At 39.8% G+C, this 17,235-nt stretch overlaps 1 protein-coding gene across 5 annotated transcripts in view; it reads left to right on the plus strand.

Moving 5' to 3' along the window:
* The window catches only part of ARL15 (ARF like GTPase 15), a 407,251-nt gene extending 390,234 nt beyond the window's left edge, over positions 1–17,017 (plus strand). For all 5 annotated transcript variants that reach the window (XM_060009498.1, XM_060009495.1, XM_060009496.1 and 2 more), the window contains one exon: positions 14,301–17,017. In XM_060009498.1, the coding sequence (XP_059865481.1) occupies positions 14,301–14,453 (153 nt within the window). In that variant the 3' untranslated portion in view covers positions 14,454–17,017. The remainder of the gene's footprint in view (positions 1–14,300) is intronic.
* Positions 17,018–17,235: the final 218 nt, after the last annotated feature.

A 17,235-nucleotide genomic window follows, 5' to 3' on the forward strand; every position in this document is an offset into this window, starting at 1 on the left:
TTAAAGTGGTTAACTTAATTAAGTTTTTAAATGGACCTAAATAATATTCAGCCCCCTGAATGTATTTGTTAAAACTTAACAGATGTATAAATAGAGTATTAGGATTTTTAAGCTGAATATAATAGTTAGAGGAAAAACTAGGTTTCAGATACTATAAATTTAATAAATTGTATATCCCTTTTAAAACTGCAAAGTAACAATAACTGGTATTTCTGCGCACTAAAAGCCATCCTTAAGGACACCAAAACCCTCAAACTGACAGGTTACCCCATACCCTGGAGTCCCTGTGGCCTTTAGGAAGTCTCCACATGAAAGAAACCCAGGCTGAACACAGAGAAGAAAAAAATAGGGCTTTGCTGAGAGATGTCCCTTCTGCCTGCTAGACCACAACTGAGAACATCTGAAATTATAAGTGGGGCCTGGCCAGGTTGAAAAGCCAACTTCTCTGTCCCCCTGAAGTGTGAGGTAGAGCGGAGAGGAAGAGGGCTGGCGAGCCAGGTCACACGGAGGCCCCTGCCAGGGCTTCTTGTGCCTCTGCTGGACAAAGCACGAAGCTGCAGGATGTGGTAGGCCAGGGCTTGGGAACTTTTTTTCTCTAAGGGGCCGGATAGTAACTCTTCTAGGCTTTGCAGGACACGCTGTCTCTGTGGCAATGACTCAGTTTCGCCATTGTAGCATGAAAGCAGCCATAAATAAGTGAATAAGCGTGACTAGGTTCCAATAAAACTTTATTTACGGGGAATTCATAGTGGCGTGGTGCGGAGGAGGGAACCAACAGCGGCTACTGTGACTAAGGTCACTTCGACTTTGCAAAGTTTCTTCTATAACATTAAGGCTTCCCCTTGAGGTGATAGGAGGACATCTGCTGGGTCTTCAAAGATGTTGCTTTGCACCTGTGGATGGAGGCATCTGGGGTGGGAAGCAGGAGCTGGAGCCAGGGCCCATGTGCAGGCACCCCTGCAGGCTGCAGCGGGCCGGGTGGAATCACTGGAGTAGAGGAGGGTGCCAATGGGGAGACTGGGTCTATTTCACTGCCCCCTGAAAACAGGAAGCATCCCTACCTAAGTCTGTGCTTTTCACAGTGATTGTCTGCTAAGCAAGGTTTGGGGCTAAGAGAATGAACCCACCCACACACACCCAGGTATATCAAAAAGAGAAAATAGGTGCATTGATCATTTGTTCTGTAATTCCAGATTAGCAAATGAAGCAAAAATAGGAGTGCTTTTCAGATCCTAAAGCTCACCAGCAAAGCAAATGGGGTCATTTTATTTGGCTCTTCTGGGGCAGGCTAAATCCTCCCGTGCAGTGGAAGCCTAGGTTTCTGTATAATTATTGTCACAACATATAGCGTTCTAGACGCGTCAGAGGTCACTGCCTGGGCAGAAAGACTTCTAATAAGGGTGAGGCTCAATCCCAGGTCATAACCTGCAATCATTTGTCTGGTTTTTAATTATTCCAAGGTCAGACAGGCTGCCCTCCACTTAAGAAACAAGCTGTCTTATCAGAACTGCACTTTTATATTACACTTTTATATTACTACTTTTATATTGAAAGCAGGCGTCCATTATAAATACACATCCCAAAGTAATACTACGTATGGGTTAACATCAAGTTGCCATTTTCTGGTCCCTATTAGTACTCAGTGAAAAGGTAATATCTACTCTGTGTTGTCGTGTCTTTGTAACTGTGGCAAATTGGGTTTACTTGTATTATTTACTTCTGCCTTTAATGACATATTTAGTACCTTTCTAAGGATTTCAAAATCCTGAAAGCAGTACAGTGAAAAGGGGAACAGCTGGTGCAGCTCTCTCTAGACTAACCTCTCTTTGAGCAAGCTGCCGAAGAATCTTAATGGCGCCCAGCACTTTATCTCCGGACCCCGTCCTGGAGCCGTGGCATGGGCAAAGTTCTCTCTGACTTTGTTGAGGGTTACCAAGTGAAGCCTGTTCCATGAGCTTCTGCAGTGAAGACAGCTAAGCTAGAGGGTCCCTTTGCAAACATCCATACAAGATGCATATACTCAGTGATGTGCTGGTAAGGATTTAACAGCCAATTCTCTAGAAAGAGAAAGTCCTGGTTTGTTGCTCTTGCCTATTTCCACGGTGTAAATACTCCAAACCATGGCCAATTGCACGATCTGTATGATTTGACATCCTTGTGTCTGGAACTGGAAAGAGAAGGCACACAGTCAGTATTTCAATACAAAGGTTTTCCCACAGCGTGACATATAAATACAATAGGTGCATCTGCTGTAGTGACTACAGTAAGGAGCTAGGGTGTAACTGAGCAAGGACGGCTACAGTCATGGACAATATCGTGCAGAATTGCACAGTCCGGGCTTCCCTGGTGGCGCAGTGGTTGAGAGTCCGCCTGCCGATGCAGGGGCCGCGGGTTCGTGCCCCGGTCCGGGAAGATCCCACATGCCGCGGAGTAGCTGGGCCTGTGAGCCATGGCCGCTGAGCCTGCGCGTCTGGAACCTGTGCTCCGCAACGGGAGAGGCCACAGCAGTGAGAGGCCCGCGTACCGCAAAAAAAAAAAAATTGCACAGTCCATTCAGGCTCAGTTAACATCCTCTTAATTGGAGCCCTGGGGTAAATTTATCATCCAGACGGTACTTTTTTTTTTTTTTTAATTGAACTACAGTTGATTTACAATGTTGTGTTAGTTTCAGGTGTACAGCAAAGTGATTCAGTTATATCTATATATTCTTTTTCAAATTATTTTCCATTATAGGTTATTACAAGATATCAAATATAGTTCTCTGTGCTATACAGTAGGTCCTTGTTGTCTATGTATTTTCTTTATAATAGTATGTATCTATTAATCCCAAACTTTAATTTATCCCTCCCCCCCCGACCATACTTTTATCAAAGAGTTAAGAACCAATATGAATCTGTCCCCAAAGAACATTATTCATACAGTTCTTTAAAGAGTACAAACCATGCAGTGGACACATTGCTATGACAAGGAAACCATATCGAATCCACTGGGTTCAAGATAGTTAACTGAGTTGTGTTCTCTTGCATCATCCTCCAGCTTTCCCTTCTACCCATCAAATCCACAACTGCAATTTTTCCTGGCTTTCAGAATTTTGTTGACGATCCTCACCCTGTAGTCTCTGCCATCTGTCTTATCTGTTGACCTGTCACTGTCAATTGGAAGGAGCCAAAGTTGTCAACCTAGACTCCGTGAGTCCTGATTCCTTCTCAAAAGATGAAGAAAGAAGGTGCCTTTATTCCTGAAGTTGTTTTTTTTTAACAATCTTCTACCAAGATACTTCTTATTCAAATTGACTTACATGATTTCAGAATTATTCTAAATAATAATATCCCTCTTCATGTGAATCAATTGCTTTTCCTACTTTCAGTTGAAGTATAGTCAGAGTGCTCTGAGTGAAAAAGCCTTTTGTAAACTGTACAGTACTGAACAGTCTCTCATGGCCACTAAGAAACCAGGAGCAGGGTGGGGACTTGTAATCTTAAAACACAAATGATGGGCTTCCCTCGTGGCACAGTGGTTGAGAGTCCATCTGCCGATGCAGGGGACACGGGTTCGTGCCCCGGTCCGGGAAGATCCTACATGCCACGGAGCAGCTGGGCCTGTGAGCCATGGCCGCTGAGCCTGCGCGTCCGGAGCCTGTGCTCCGCAACGGGAGAGGCCACAACAGTGACAGACTCGCGTACTGCAAAAAAAAAAAAAAAACACAAATGATGAGGACCGTCCCCTCATCCGGCTGTTGTTTCTGTTTTGTTTTGGTTTTACAGTATTCTCTCAAATCAGTGGAACCCCATGCACTGGCAAGGGGAGCGCTGGCACAGGTAGCTCATTAGAGCATGTTCACGAGGCTCATTCAAGAGGTAGTGGTTGAATGAATGAAGCTGTAGGAAGCCAGCTTTCAGGATGCAGATTTCCGAAACTGCTTATACTAATCCTCACTCCACCACAGCCACCCGCAAGCTTAAGAGAGGTCCGTTATAATCGGCTAGTTTTTTGCAGAGGGAATATACGTGTTGTGTGTAGATGGGGATCTGGGGAAGATGGGGGAGGAGAGAAATATCCAGCTTCTATCTCTCGTGGTGAATGTATGCAAAAATAAGCTAATAGCCCCAGACAGGCTCAAGAGATACCTGCATCCACAGGGACAGGATCTGGACATATGGTATTCTGGACGTGTGAGGGGAGAGGGTGCTTTTAGTTATAGCAGTGACCGGTTGGTGCTAATGGCATTGCATTCATTAGAACTAGAGGTGACATGTTCTAGGGTGCACAGCACAGTCCCGTGCATCCTAAAAAATTGTCACAAACGCCCTTTTTAATGTCTTGCCACACATTCATGTGGGTCAAAGCACTGTTTATAAATATCTGAGCTTACAAAGCAACTCTATGTAACATGAAAACACTAAGTAACCCCTTGTGGAGCATTCTATCACCCGCCTCCCCAAAAGTGTTTAAAGGAAAACGAGGCCAACTCTGACCACACACTACTTACATGGTTTAATAACAAAAACAGAAAAAAACAAGCAGCTTATCGTCATAAATAAAATAAGATTTGCAGGTTTTTAAAAAGGAAAGACCTATCATTTCAGTTCAGAAACTATTTACGTGACTTCTAGAAATGTAGTCACAACAGGTTTGCAGAAATTAAAAATAAAATTTTTGAATGTTAAGTAAGGGCAAGATAGGCAAAACAGGGAGTATCATTACAACCCCATTAGGGGTTCTGTAAGTAGGAAAGAATTGTTTTGTTACTTCTCTACTCAAGGAAACATAAGGGACATCTCCTACCCAATGAGTGGGTCTCCTATGCTATGTAATGTCTCACAGGTTCAACAGCTGCTACAAACATTGTCAGCAATGAGGTGGTGCCGGTTTGTCTCTGTTATATTAGGACTTTACAGTAAATGCAATGTGTGGATAACAATGCAGTAATTCAAATCACCCAGAAGTTTTGTGAGTGAAGAAAGGGCTCTGATGACATAGCTAAAATAGGTTGGCAACTTATAGTGGCTTTGTTTTCCTATTTCTAGGGCGGATCCATGGCCACTAACAAATGCCCACTCTCTGTGGCCATCCCGAAAATAGCTCGATGACCACACGTTGCCAGGCAGCTGTATTCTGAGGTCATTCCCCCAAGTGCCACCACCAGAGGCCAATGTGAAACAACCACCAGCTCCTAATTCCAGCAGTTTCCAGTTAGCCATGACATTTAAGTAGCTGATAAAGCAGTCAAAAGAGTTGGGTTCATTTCTCTTGAATCATTTTTAAAATGTTTATCTTGATAAGAAAATAACCTTTAAAAAATTATGTCGATCATAAAAAATAGATCCTTGCATCATAGGCAGTTTTTTTTAAACCTTAAAAATAATAAGGTTATTATGTAAGCACATGTAAGCATATGATTTATGTTAGTCAAACTTAAACATCTTTCTTTAAAATTATACATTGGCATACAGAAAGACAGAGAAAGCAATCATGGACAAGTCAAGTGTGACAGTGGGTCATTTTTATTGTAGTAATTGAGGGGAGACGGTAAAATGTGAACTTCAGGTTAATACAAGCAAACAAAATAAAAAATGTTATCCTAAAGAGAAAAGTTCAAGGCAGAACATTAAGTCTTCATCTTCTCCTCTCTTGTATTGTACTCTTTGGCTTCAGAAACATAAAACTCTGGGTAATGAAAATCTATGTTCTTGCGGCAAACGTAGTCACTTACTGTACTTGAGTATCATTGGAATGCCAAACTTGTTTTTAAAATGATATTATAAAGGTAGAGTGGTGGGGAATCATTTGGATACCAGTAGGGTGAATATGGCAGAATTAGGTACCCACGTAGGTTACAGATGTGAACATCTCAGGTTACCCAGCCGTATTTGCCAGCTTAACACCAATAGGCTCCTTCATCTGGTGACCACCCTGTAATTGAAGCTTCCATTTCCTTCTCATGTTTAATATTCATCAGGAACAACTTCTGAAACATAACTACCTTTGGACATCTTTATTATCTTCCAAGTGTGCCTACGTCATAGACTATATTTTCAGTTGCCTAGTAACCAACCTGATGAGTGGCTAAAATCCTTACTGTGCTTTTGTGACTAATCCATATTGCAAAATATCACAAGTTATGATATTTTGTGATTATTTACATCTAACGTTGTTTTTAAATTAGCTGTCAATCTGCTACTAGTATGAATTCTGTGAATTTTTAAGTAAACCATTCGGAGGAAGTAGTGTTAGTAATATGCACTTACTGTGTTAGTCTTTATTTTAATAGTATTGGATTTCTTGCCACTAGTCCTCTTCCCAGGTATTAGCAATACTTAAAATGCTGTCCTTTTAAATTCGAGGTTATAAAATGTGACAAGGGTACAAATTCCTTCGTGTACCAGATTTGCATGTGACATGCTGTCCACTCTTGATGGGAGGCATCGTTGATCAAATACCAGACTGTTTGGTAAGCACAGGCTTCCCCAGTTTTGCACTTAGTGGCGTGATCTGAAACCTGTCTTTGTGGCAGAATCAAGGAGACTAGCATCTCGGATTTTAAACTCTTTAGAGCAGCCACCTCCTCCTTCTAGCTGTAGATTTAAACATGATCCCCACCTGTTGCTCCTACCAGCTCTTCTCTCTCCCTGCTGGCCCACAGCTCCCTCGGTCCACTGACTGGCAGCCCCTCTCTTGGCGCGGCAAGGTTGGTCCTTGGTGCTGGTCGTTGCACAAGCAATTTCATATATATATATTTTTTTGACTCATCAATTCTTCATTAATTTTTTTTTAATTTTTGAATTTTATTTTATTTTATTTTTTATACAGCAGGTCCTTATTAGTTATCAATTTTATACACATCAGTGTATACATGTCAAACCCAATCGCATAATTCATCACACCACCACCCCCTCCCCCCCCCGCGGCTTTCCCCACTTGGTGTCCATACATTTGTTCTCTCCATCTGTGTCTCAATTTCTGCCCTGCAAACCGGTTCATCTGTACCATTTTTCTAGGTTCCACATGTATGCGTTAATATACGATATTTGTTTTTCGCTTTCTGACTTACTTCACTCTGTATGACAGTGTATAGATCCATCCACATCTCTACAAATGACCCAGTTTTGTTCCTTTTTATAGCTGAGTAATATTCCATTGTATATATGTAACACATCTTCTTTATCCATTTGTCTGTTGATGGGCATCTAGGTTGCTTCCATGACCTAGCTATTGTAAATAGTGCTGCAGTGAACATTAGGGTGCATATGTCTTATTAAATTATGGTTTTCTCTGGGTATATGCCCAGTAGTGGGATTGCTGGATCATATGGAAATTCCATTTTTCGTTTTCTAAGGAACCTCCATACTGTTCTCCATAGTGGCTGTATCAATTTACATTCCCATCAACAATGCAAGAGGGTTCCCTTTTCTCCACACCTTCTCCAGCATTTGTTGTTTGTAGATTTTCTGATGATGCCTATTCTAACTGGTGTCAGGTGATACCTCATTGTAGTTTTGATTTGCATTTCTCTAATAATTAGTGATGTTGAGCAGCTTTTCGTGTGCTTCTTCGCCATTGGTATGTCTTCTTTGGAGAAATGTCTACGTAGGTCTTCTACCCATTTTTGGACTGGGTTGTTTGTTTTTTTAATATTGAGCTGCATGAGCTGATTATATATTTTGGAGATTAATCCTTTGTCCGTTGATTCGTTTGCAAATATTTTCTCCCATTCTGCGGGTTGTCTTTTGGTCTTGTTTATGGTTTCCTTTGCTGTACAAAAGCTTTGAAGATTCACTAGGTCCCATTTGTTTATTTTTGTTTTTATTTCCATTACTATAGGAGGTGGATCAAAAAAGATCTTGCTGTGATTTATGTCAAAGAGTGTTCTTCCTGTGTTTTCCTCTAAGAGTTTTAGAGTGTCCGGTCTTACATTTAGGTATCTAATCCATTATGAGTTTATTTTTGTGTATGGTGTTAGGGAGTGTTCTAATTTCACTCTTTTACATGTAGCTGTACAATTTGCCCAGCACCACATATTGAAGAGACTGTCTTTTCTCCTTTGTGTATCTTTTCCTCCTTTGTCATAAATTAGTTGACCATACATGCGTGGGTTTATCTCTGGGCTTTCTATCTTGTTCCATTGATCTATGTTTCTGTTTTTTTGCCAGTACCATATTGTCTTGATTACTGTAGCTTTGTCGTATAATCTGAAGTTAGGGAGTCTGATTCCTCCAGCTCCGTATCTTTCCCTCAAGACTGCTTTGGCTATTCAGGGTCTTTTGTGTCTCCATACAAATTTTAAAATTTTTTGTTCTAGTTCCATAAAACATGCCATTGGTAACTTGATAAGGATTACACTGAAGCTGTAGATTACTTTGGGTATTATAGTCATTTTCACAATATTGATTCTTCCAATCCAAGAACATGGTATATCTCTCCATCTGTTGGTATCATCTTTAATTTCTTTCATCAGTGTCTTATAGTTTTCTACATACAGGTCTTTTGTCTCCCCAGGTAGGTTTATTCCTAGGTATTTTATTCTTTTTGTTGGAGTGGTAAATGAGAGTGTTTCCTTAATCTCTCTTGCAGATTTTTCATCGTTAGTGTATAGGAATGCAAGAGATTTCTGTGTATTAATTTTGTATCCTGCAACATTACCAAATTCATTGATTAGCTCTAGTAGTTTTCTGGTGGCATCTTTAGGATTCTCTATGTATAGTATCATGTCATCTGCAAACAGTGACAGTTTTACTTCTTCTTTTCCAATTTGTATTCCTTTTATTTCTTTTTCTTCTCTGATTGCCATGGCTAGGACTTGCAAAACTGTGTTGAATAATAGTGGTGAGAGTGGACATCCTTGTCTTGTTCCTGATCTTAGAGGAAATGCTTTCAGTTTGTCACCATTGAGAATGGTGTTTGCTGTGGGTTTGTCATATATGGCCTTTATCATGTTGAGGTAGGTCCCCTCTATGCCCATTTTCTGGAGAGTTTTTATCATAAATGGGTGTTGAATTTTGTCAAAAACTTTTTCTGCATCTATTGAGATGATCATATGGTTATTATTCTTCAGTTTGTTAATATGGTTTATCACATTGATTGATTTACGTATATTGAAGAATCCTTGCATCCCTGGGACAAATCCCACTTGATCGTGGTGGATGATCCTTTTAATGTGTTGTTGGATTCTGTTTGCTAGTATTTTGTTCAGGATTTTTGCATCTATATTCATCAGTGATTTTGGTAATTTTCTTTTTGTAGTATCCGTGTCTTGTTTTGATATCAGGGTGATGTTGGCCTCATAGAATGAGTTTGGGCGTGTTCCTTCCTCTGCAATTTTTTGGAAGTATGAGAAGGGTGGGTGTTAGCTCTTCTCTAAATGTTTGATAGAATTCACGTGTCTAGCCATCTGGGCCTGGACTTTTGTTTGTTGGAAGATTTTTAATCACAGTTTCAAATTCATTACTTGTTATAAGTCTGTTCATATTTTCTATTTCTTCCTGGTTCAGTCTTGAAAGGTTATACCTCTCTAAGAATTTGTCCATTTCTTCCACGTTGTCCATTTTATTGGCATAGAGTTGCTTGTAGTAGTCTCTTAGGATGCTTTGTATTTCTGCAGTGTCTGTTGTAACTTCTCCTTTTTGATTTCTAATTTTATTGATTTCAGTCCTCTCCCTTTTATCTTGCTGAGTCTGGCTAATGGTTTCTCAATTTTGTTTATCTTCTCAAAGAACCAGCTTTTAGTTTTATTGATCTTTGCTATTGTTTTCTTTGTTTCTATTTCATTTATTTCTGCTCTGATCTTTATGATTTCTTTCCTTCTACCAACTTTGGGTTCTGTTTGTTGTTCTTTCTGTAGTTCCTTTAAGTGTAAGATTAGATTGTTTATTTGAGATTTTTCTTGTTTCTTGAGGTAGGCTTGTATAGCTATAAACTTCCCTCTTAGAACTGCTTTTGCTGCATCTCATAGGTTTTGGATCATCATGTTTTCATTGTCATTTGTCTCTAGGTATTTTTTGATTTCCTCTTTGATTTCTTCAGTGATCTCTCAGTTATTTAGTAACGTATTGTTTAGCCTCCATGTGTTTGTGTTTTTTACATTCTTTTCCCTGTAATTCATTTCAAATCTCATAGCGTTGTGGTCAGAAAAGATGCTTGATATGATTTCAGTTTTCTTAAATTTACTGAGGCTTGATTTGTGACCCAAGATGTGATCTATCCTGGAGAATGTTCCATGCTCACTTGAGAAGAAAGTGTAATCTGCTGTTTTTGGATGGAATGTCCTATAAATATCAATTAAATCTATCTGGTCTATTGTGTCATTTAAAGCTTCTGTTTCCTTATTTATTTTCATTTTGGATGATCTGTCCATTGGTGTAAGTGAGGTGTTAAAGTCCCCCACTATTATTGTGTTAGTGTCAATTACCCCTTTTATAGCTGTTAGCAGTTGCCTTATGTATTGAGGTGCTCCTATGTTGGGTGCATATATATTTACAATTGTTATATCTTCTTCTTGGATTGATCCCTTGACCATTATATAGTGTCCTTCCTTGTCTCTTGTAACATTCTTTATTTTAAAGTCTATTTTATCTGATATGAGTATTGCTACTCCAGCTTTCTTTTGATTTCCATTTTCATGGAATATCTTTTTCCATCCCCTCACTTTCTGTGTGTATGTGTCCCTAGGTCTGAAGTGGGTCTCTTGTAGACAGCATATATATGGGTCTTGTTTCTGTATCCATTCAGCAAGCCTGTGTCTTTTGGTTGGAGCATTTAATCCATTCACATTTAAGGTAATTATCGATATGTATGTTCCTATGACCATTTTCTTAATTGTTTTGGTTTTGTTTTTGTAGGTCCTTTTCTTCTCTTGTGTTTCCCACTTAGAGAAGTTCCTTTAGCATTTGTTGTAGACCTGGTTTGGTGGTGCTGAATTCTCTTCACTTTTGCTTGTCTGTAAAGCTTTTGATTTCTCCATCAAATCTGAATGAGATCCTTGCTGGATAGCATAATCTTTTTCGTAGGTTCTTCCCTTTCATCACTTTAAGTATATCATGCCACTCCCTTCTGGCTTGTAAAGTTTCTGCTGAGAAATCAGCTTTTAACCTTATGGGAGTTCCCTTGTATGTTATTTGTCATTTTTCCCTTGCTGCTTTCAATAATTTCTTTGTCTTTAATTTTTGCAAGTTTGATTACTATTTGTCTCGGCATGTTTCTCTTTGGGTTTATCCTGTATGGGACCCTCTGCGCTTCCTGGACTTGGGTGGCTATTTCCTTTCCCATGTTAGGGAAGTTTTCAACTATAATCTCCTCAAATATTTTCTTGTGTCCTTTCTCTCTCTTTTCTCCTTCTGGGACCCCTGTAATGAGAATGTTGTTGCATTTAATGTTGTCCCAGAGGTCTCTTAGGCTGTCTTCATTTCTTTTCATTCTTTTTCTTTATTCTGTTCCACAGCAGTGAATTCCACCACTCTGTCTTCCAGGTCACTTATCTGTTCTGCCTCAGTTATTCTGCTATTGATTCCTTCTAGTTTAGTTTTCATTTCAGTTATTGCATTGTTCATCTCTGTTTGTTTGTTCTTTAATTCTTCTAGGTCTTTGTTAAACATTTCTTGCGTTTTCTCGACCTTTGCCTCCATTCTTTTTCTGAGGTCCTGGATCATCTTCACTATCATTATTCTGAATTCTTTTTCTGGAAGGTTGCCTATCTCCAGTTCATTTAGTTGTTTTTCTGGGGTTTTATCTTGTTCCTTCATCTGGTCCATAGCCCTCTGCCTTTTCATCTTGTCTATCTTTCTGTGAATGTGGTTTTTGTTCCACAGCCTGCAGGGTTGTAGTTCTTCTTGCTTCTGCTCCCTGCCCTCTGGTGGATGAGGCTATCTAAGAGGCTTGTGCAAGTTTCCTGATGGGAGGGAGTGGTGGTGGGTAGAGCTGACTCTGGTGGGCGGAGCTCAGTAAAACTTTAATCCGCTTGACTGCTGATGGGTTTGTCTGCGTTCCCTCCCTGTTGGTTGTTTGACCTGAGGCAACCCAACACTGGAGCCTACCTGGGCTCTTTGGTGGGGCTTATGGCGGACTCTGGGAGGGCTCACGCCAAGGAGTACTTCCAAGAACTTCTGCTCCCAGTGTCCTTGTCCCCATGGTGAGCCACAGCCACTGCCCACCTCTGCAGGAGACCCTCCAACACTAGCAGGTAGGTCTGATTCAGTCTCCCCTGGTGTCACTGCTCCTTCCCCTGTGTCCCGATGCACACACTATTTGTGTGTGTGCCCTCCAAGAGTGGAGTCTCTGTTTCCCTCAGTCCTGTCAAAGTCCTGCAATCAAATCCCGCTAGCCTTCAAAGTCTGATTCTCTAGGAATTCCTCCTCCTGTTTCCGGACCCCCAGGTTGGGGACCTGACGTGCGGCTCAGAACTTTCACTCCAGTGGGTGGACTTCTGTGGTCTAAGTGTTCTCCAGTCTGCGAGTCACCCACCCAGCAGTTATGGGATTTGACTTTACTGTGATTGCACCCCTCCTACCATCTCATTGTGGCTTCTCCTTTGTCTTTGGATGTGGGGTGTCTTTTTTGGTGAGTTCCAGTGTCTTCCTGTCAATGATTGTCCAGTAGCTAGTTGTGATTCTGCTGTTCTCACAAGAGGGAGTGAGAGCACGTCCTTCTACTCCACCGTCTTGGTTCCTAATCTCATATTCTTTTTGAAGTAAGTCATTTTCAGAGCCCTGAAGAAAAGAAACTAAGAGAATGGAGTCTACATTTTCCATAAGAGGGAATCCTCTTAACCACATGATTTGTAAAATACCTTGGCCAAAAATTGTCTTGAAATTGTGGACCCATTTTCTGGTCTGTAGGTGAGCTTTCCATTACTCTTCAGAATCAGAATTAATGAGAGTCCTTCCATTCTCAAGGGCTTCTTTTGTTTTTCAGGAGTGGTATTTATTATGAATTTGCAGACATCTTTAGGAGTACTTCTGGGACACACTTGAACTGTAAAATGTTAGCATATTTGTGGTTCCTAAATTACCATAAAAACTTAGTGTTATTTATATCTTCTTACTCACATAAAAAATGTACACACATATTAATACCACTTTGAATGGTGTGTCTCTGCTGTTAACAGTAGTCTGGTGCTTGTGATGAGAAAAGCAAAATGAAACCACATTTGGAAGTGGCATCAGATTGGGACACCTTTTTTTTCTGGGTCAGGTATTGACTAAGGTAGGGCCTGGGGATTCTCCATGGCACATGAGATTTAACACAGTTCATTGACCAAGAATGTCTTTGAACAATGCCTCTTCTGATGTTGCCACTCACTGTATTTGATGTTATGTAAACCCTGCTGGGCTATAAATACAATGTCCTTTTCTTGTGTGATGTAGTGTGTGTTTGTGTGTGTGTATGTGTGTGTGTGTGTGTTTGTAACTTCGTGAACTTTGTACTTTATCATACCCTTTGAGAGAAAATCAATACTTCTGAAAGCCATAATAATTTGATATTTATTCACAGTCAGGAGTTGGTAATCCTGGATGTTATTAGTCAGTATCCTAGCCTCGTACACAGTAAGGGTGACTTGTGACCTGTTATTAATGAAACAGATTTTTCAGATAGCAACTGCTCCACCTTACATACCAGTTATAAGGTCTTGATTTTCCCCTCCCTGAAAATTCAGGACTGGGAGAAAAAAAAAAGCTAGGAGACTTTATGTATGTACGTGTATTTATATAAGTTTATATATGCAGATACATACACTCGGTTTCTATCCTCTTTCTTAGAAAACCACCTTCCCAGGTCTCAGAAATACATGCCAGAGACATGTATTTAAATGAGAGAAAGGATTATTTAAATTATTTTTGTTGTTGTTGTGTGTGTATTTGATGGTCAAAATAATTGTCTTGTGTAATCAGTAGTGTACATGTTATTGGCCGTCACCAATTTAATAAGTTAACAAGGTAATGTAGTGAAAGCTACTCTGCTAGAGTTATTTTGGTTGAATTGCAACTTTTTGGTGTCTGCAGTGTGTTTTTGCTCCGTGCCATAGTACATATAATTCTTTCTTAGACTTCGTCAGACCTCCCATGCCGTTAAGTGAATGGATGGAATGGTAGCTTGCAAGGGGGTCATTCACCCCTAAAAAAGACACTCCTGGGTCACAACATATAACCCACATTATAACCACAGCTGTGGATGGGATTCTAGCAAGTCCCGGCCATCATGGTTCCTATAACTTCTTAAAATCCCCCTACTTCATTACTCACAAAATTTCGGTATGAGAAAGATTCCGAGATGATTAATAACATATTTCTCTCCCCCCCTCCCCAATTAAGGTCAAAAAATATTTTGAACTTGAACCACTTGCACGTGGAAAACGCTGGATTCTGCAGCCCTGCTCGCTGGATGACATGGACGCACTGAAAGACAGCTTCTCTCAGCTGATAAATTTGTTAGAAGAAAAAGACCATGAAGCTGTAAGAATGTGAAATTTGGTGAAGAAAATGGGTTCCCACAAGGCCTTGAACCTATCATGTTAGTTTCTCCGTTTAATTTTATTTTGGTATCAAGACTTTAATGGCTTCAGTATCTGTTTTCTTCCAGTTATCTCAGACTCTCATCCCTCTATTAAAGTGAATATTCTGTAAATCAGGTGAACTATCATCGGCATTACCGTCAAGTATACACTACTGAGAGAGAATTTATTCTCTGTTTACCACTGATTATCTTCACCGCATGTCTCTTCCTTCTGTTGTTCTAAGCGTCTCTTCTCTAGTGTGTGCTAAAATGGATGGAATTCGTGGCTCCCAGAAATCAAATCCCTTATGGAAGACTCAGGGAGACCGAGAACCTCGGCTCATTTACCCTGGGTTTGGGGTGGAGTACTGTGTGACTAGGGCTCCCCCATAATATGGGTATCATTTTCAAGATCTCTAGGGGGTTTTATCTTATCTTATTTTTAAGTTTTCTGTATACTGGCCTTACAGCGTATAGGGGAAAAATGAGCACCAAAAACTTCAATTAATCACCTTACCAGAAACGAGTATCCTGCCATAGTAAAATTGACTTGGAAGAACTTAGACAAGTTGCCTACTCTTTTTTTTTTTTTAATTACATCTGAACTCTCCCTCAATCCCCTCTTTTAAGAGCAAAGACGTTGTTTCTGTTTTCAAGAAGAGTTAGAGGAGATTTAGGCACAATGCATGCATCGCTGATTACTATTCCATCAAGTCCTCAAATATTTTTTTAATGGAAAAATTACCCAATGTAAAGTCGAGCTGCAGTGTAACATGTTTCTAAAAATCTTTTTCTAAAAATCTTACGTCTGATTGAAATAGAGAAAATAATTTTTAAAATAAGAGATAAAAAATTTTTTAAACAGCCAAATGAAGTATAGTTTATACTGGCTAGGGCTTAAGCTGGCGTGGATTTGACAAAGACAATAAAGGCAGAATCATCTGTGTATTCATTCAGTAAGTGCTAATGTAGTTTAATGGAGTCTGTTAATGTCCCATCCAGTAATTTAAGGTCTATCAGTATTTCTTTTATAAACCTCTATTTTCAGGGGTTTCAGTATGCCCTTAAAAATGTGCTGGGGCTGCAGCAAATAAATAATTTTAAGGCCTAGATTCAGTCTTTGGAACTAATTTTTTTTTCATTTAGTTTAAATGATAAAATTATACAGATAAATGTACAGGTTTACTAAGTTTTGGCACCTTGGACCTTTTCTAAATCGGGAATAATCTATGGATATTGAGGTTAATGGATGAAATACTCTTTGGCACATTTTGCAGATTTTGGGCCACTTAAAATACCAAGTGACCAAATGATAGAAGACTGCTCCCTTCACCTGAGCAATAAAAACATGTTTGCAATTTTTAGGTAGCATCGACTGATTCCCAACTACCACACTCACACTGTATTACAGGGTGATGTAATACCTTGTAATTCTCCAGAAGGTATATGTCATTCAAATTTTGCTTTTGTGGTTTGATCTTGTAGGTGGATTTTAATGAAATCATTACCTTTGAAACATCGAACACTTCTTTTAAGCTTTTTTTTTAATGGAGTGGATCAAAAAAGATTCACATTCAAATTTTATCTACGGCATCCTTGAATATTATCAACCTTATATAATCCGTGAGCAGCACAAAACTTTTATTCCGATGACCACTTACAAAAGTCCTGCTTTTATTTCGTCCTGTTGTGCTCATCTTCTATGAAACATAAATGATTATTAGGCATTGCTTTCTCTGCAAGTTCATTAAATGTAGAATGTTATCTTTTTAAGATACCGTGGCTGAGTGCTCGTAAGACATCTGTTAAATGACTTCCCGTTGTCTGCGTGTGTGTTCATGTGTGCTCCAGGGATGGGCTTCTTCTCAGACCCACGACTGTCTGCAGTGTCTCAGCCGTCAGAATGAAAACATTATCAATCAGTACCCAACAACAGCTGTTTTTGACAAGTTTCTGTCTGACGCCTAATGCTTTACAACTGTCAATAAGGCTCCTTCTTTGTCTAGCAGTTCAGAGCTCGCAGTCTTGCTGCTTCCGTGCGGCATCCTGTCCTTGTAACCCTAGAATTTGCCGTGTTTGGGAAATCCACGTAGGGGGAGGGGAGAGGGCTTGGACGGACATGGGTGGGTGGGTGGTGGGTGAACGTGTCTGTCGTATTCCTACTTGTAAAATGCCACAGGTGTCTTAGTTTGCATATTCAAATATTATATAGGAAAAACAGTCTGTTATGTATTTCTTCACTTAGCTTCTCGTTATATTTATGGAAGTTATCAGTTTTTGTACCTTCTTAGCTCAAGCAGTTGCCTTTTTGTAATGGCAATTAATTTATATGACAGAACTTTGTATCTCCTGTAGTTTACAGTATCAGTTGCTAATTAACTGCCATATTGCCCTGTCTTTCTATTAAAAAATTCTGTATCTGTACTTAGAGGTTAACAGATTCATGTGGACAATGGCCAGGCAAGAAGAACTCGTATTGTCCGTGATTTATATATGATTTCCACTATCTTCAAATGAAAATAAACGCTGAGTAGAATTGATGTTTTCAGACTGACTCCTTCCAGCTTTAGCATTTGGGAGTCCCAGATTTCTGTTTACATTTGTGTTGCCTGTTTAAGTCTTCAAAATAAGTTCTGCTGCTCTTGGGTCAAAACAAATGATTAATTCACATTTCCTTTGAAGCCATTGTGAAAACCTTAAGAGACAAAAAAAAAAGAAGAAAAGCGCAAGTGTCTTTTCCAGTTGGTTTGTCTT

This window comes from Delphinus delphis, chromosome 3, assembly GCF_949987515.2.
Source record: "Delphinus delphis chromosome 3, mDelDel1.2, whole genome shotgun sequence".
NCBI lineage: Eukaryota > Metazoa > Chordata > Mammalia > Artiodactyla > Delphinidae > Delphinus > Delphinus delphis.